Source organism: Trachymyrmex septentrionalis, unplaced genomic scaffold (assembly GCF_001594115.1).
Source record: "Trachymyrmex septentrionalis isolate Tsep2-gDNA-1 unplaced genomic scaffold, Tsep1.0 scaffold53, whole genome shotgun sequence".
Lineage (NCBI taxonomy): Eukaryota > Metazoa > Arthropoda > Insecta > Hymenoptera > Formicidae > Trachymyrmex > Trachymyrmex septentrionalis.
The window spans coordinates 1,558,588-1,561,439 of NW_017305705.1; the positions used below are offsets into that span (position 1 = coordinate 1,558,588).

Below are 2,852 nucleotides of genomic sequence, written 5' to 3' on the forward strand. Positions count from 1 at the left end.
ATCTCCCGACTAATTCTCCCGTACTTTCTCTGTCAAACATCGCCGTTTCCTGCTGAAGGATAGCGGCATACGCCTGTTTCCTGAGGGACTGTGTGATTCGGTGTCCCGCCGTGGACATTAGGTAAACTCTGCCAAAATTGCTCATACCGCCTATGAGAAAAACTACAAAGAGAGCAAGCGTTAGCTGATTAAGATTTTCTTTCATGCCAGTTTGTTCCACGGTATTGACAACGTCTATCACTTTGCCAAAACAGAATGGGACTGCCATCGTTACGCTGGACGATACAAGCAATAAGGCAATGGCCTTCATTAGGGTCCACTTCTCGGGGGCGGCCAGTAAAATTAAAGTCTTCAACTCCGAGCGTCTCTTCGTCTTAATTGTGCGTACTACAGGCACAGACGTCTCGGACTGAATAGCATTAGTCGTGCAGTGTCTCAGTCCGATGAACACACGGCCTTTCCTTGAGAATCTGATGGTCTGCCTTGTCAGGCAGGAGCCAAACAGGTACTTCTGCGATCCGCCAACTCCACAGCATCCTAGTTTTCGTAGGGCACCAGGATTAGTTAATAAGAAATTCCAAAGAATCGTCATGTTATATGCAGTCTAATTATCGCAATGCGACATGCGAAAATTCAATGAAAAACAGAATAAGTGCCAGCCTTGTAAGGATTAGTCGATTAGCCTTCGCTCCGAGCTAACCTAAACAGTAGTGTTCAAAGTTTCATTGGAATATCGTAATTATATGCAATAAGCGTACTTTAAACGAGTATGATTAACATTACAGAAGACAGTCTAACGGTATTACGTTCGACTCCTGATTATTTTTTTATTAATCAAATTGCAATAATTTTGAGCTGTACACTTCTCGTACGTGCAGATTACGACAGATTCATCGTTGAATCATATTTAGGATTCTTTTCGAATCTTCTCTTTTATTGTTAAGAGGAAACGAACAGTCAGAATATTTAAGTAAGCTTCATCATTTTTTAAAATTACTTATATATTATTATTATTATTATTATTATATTGCTGTTTTCTCTTTTATTATCAATTATTCAGCAAGTGTTGAATAGTGTTGAATTTAAACTATGGGCACCATAGTGGAAGAAAATTTCTGTTCGAGTTGATTGCACTTTTTACACTCAGCGTTATCAATTATTCAGCAGTGTTGAATAGTGTCGAATTTGAACAACATCAACATGGACAACATCATGTATACGCTATGTATTCCTCTACGTATAATATAAAATAAATTTTATATTATAAAATTTAGTTTGTCGTTTAATATGTGGATCAATAAAAAATTAGATAAGAATTATAGTTGGAAATGTGCAATATTTTGAAATAATTGACTGATTAATTTAGTAATTAAATTGTAATATACAATTTTGTGACATGAACAAAATTAATAATTTTTTTAATAATGAAAAAAAATTAGATCAAGAAGAATGTATTTATGTAATCAGAATTTTTATTTTCACAACGATTTAGATCGTATTACGTAATATAACCACTGTTAAGTAATTAATAATTATTCTTAAGTAATTAATATTTAATTTGTAAATAAAGAGAGAAAAATATGGATCAATTTATTGCTTGCTCTTTTTGTAATTAATATCTTCATTTTGTTTTCTCTTCAATCCCTAAATATATTTATCTCATTAAATAACAAAAATTTTAGGGAATTTAAAGCAATGCGAAAAGCTCTTGTTCCGCCATATTGATTTTCAGTTCTTTAGATTCGTTTGATTCAGTTGGCGATCATGCGACATCGATTGTCAAAGAACGAGGACAACCTTTACTTCGGTTCGCTCTGATCACGCTTCAGAGCTCGGAACACGTTTTTTCTGATTCTTTTCGTGCCGAAAACATGGCGCTTAACCTTACTGTCAAAGTGCATCCCGTAGTTTTATTTCAAATCGTAGATGCGTACGAACGACGAAAAGCGGAATCATTGCGCGTTATCGGCACCTTACTAGGTAACGTATTGTGTGATAAATTCTATCTGTTTAGATCGATCTAGAACTTCTATCGACTGCATCTGGCCACTGGAGAGTCGTGATCTCGCCGACTTTCGACATGTGTAATTGTTCCAGGTACCGCAGAGAAGGGGATCGTCGAGGTGACCAATTGTTTTTGCGTACCGCACAAGGAATCTGAGAGCCAGGTGGAAGCTGATCTTACCTATGGTATGGACCTGTATGATTTGAATCATCGTGTCAACGCGCAAGAGAATATCGTCGGTTGGTGGGCTACCGGCAACGAGGTTTCTTAGCTCTTGATTTCACTTTCTTCTTATACGTTTCTCTCGATAATGCGCAATTAAATAAAATGTGTCGCAGGTCACCACACATTCATCTGTCATTCACGAATATTACGTGCGAGAATGCAATAATCCGGTACACTTGACTGTTGACACTACATTGACAAATACAACAAGAATGGCGATCAAAGCTTATGTTTGTGTTCCGTTGGGTGTACCTAATGGCAAGCAGGGTTCCATGTTCACCCCAGTTAAAGTTCAGGTTTGTCAGAATATTACTTCTTGATATATATGATTTGGTCATTCATGTTTTACATATTTCTTTTCTTTGAGAATTAGGATTTGGTTAAATAATAATCTTTATTTTTTTCGTTTTTTTATATGAAACATTTAATAACTTCGATATATATTTGTAAAAGTGAAAAGTAACGGGACACAAACCATCCATCTTCTTTACTTTTTTTTCATTTTTTATAAGTATACAAAAATTAAGTGTTTCTTATATGTCTTTTATTATTTTTAGGAAATATTTGTATGTTGTATATTTTAAAAAAATTATATATATATATATATATATATATATATATA

General features: G+C 35.0%; 2 protein-coding genes across 2 annotated transcripts in view; one reads left to right on the top strand and one right to left on the bottom strand.

Moving 5' to 3' along the window:
* Window positions 1-880, bottom strand: part of LOC108751917 (ATP-binding cassette sub-family B member 10, mitochondrial) — a 3,025-nt gene extending 2,145 nt beyond the window's left edge. Inside the window, exon 1 of the mRNA XM_018492404.1 lies at window positions 1-880. This exon is cut by the window's left edge and continues 1 nt beyond it. Within this exon, the coding sequence (XP_018347906.1) occupies window positions 1-592 (592 nt within the window). The 5' untranslated portion in view covers window positions 593-880.
* Window positions 881-1,776: 896 nt separating this feature from the next.
* LOC108751935 (eukaryotic translation initiation factor 3 subunit F) overlaps window positions 1,777-2,852 on the top strand; it is a 1,827-nt gene continuing 751 nt past the window's right edge. Inside the window, exons 1-3 of the mRNA XM_018492427.1 lie at window positions 1,777-1,980; window positions 2,098-2,267; window positions 2,344-2,526. Of these exons, the coding sequence (XP_018347929.1) occupies window positions 1,872-1,980; window positions 2,098-2,267; window positions 2,344-2,526 (462 nt within the window). The 5' untranslated portion in view covers window positions 1,777-1,871. The remainder of the gene's footprint in view (window positions 1,981-2,097; window positions 2,268-2,343; window positions 2,527-2,852) is intronic.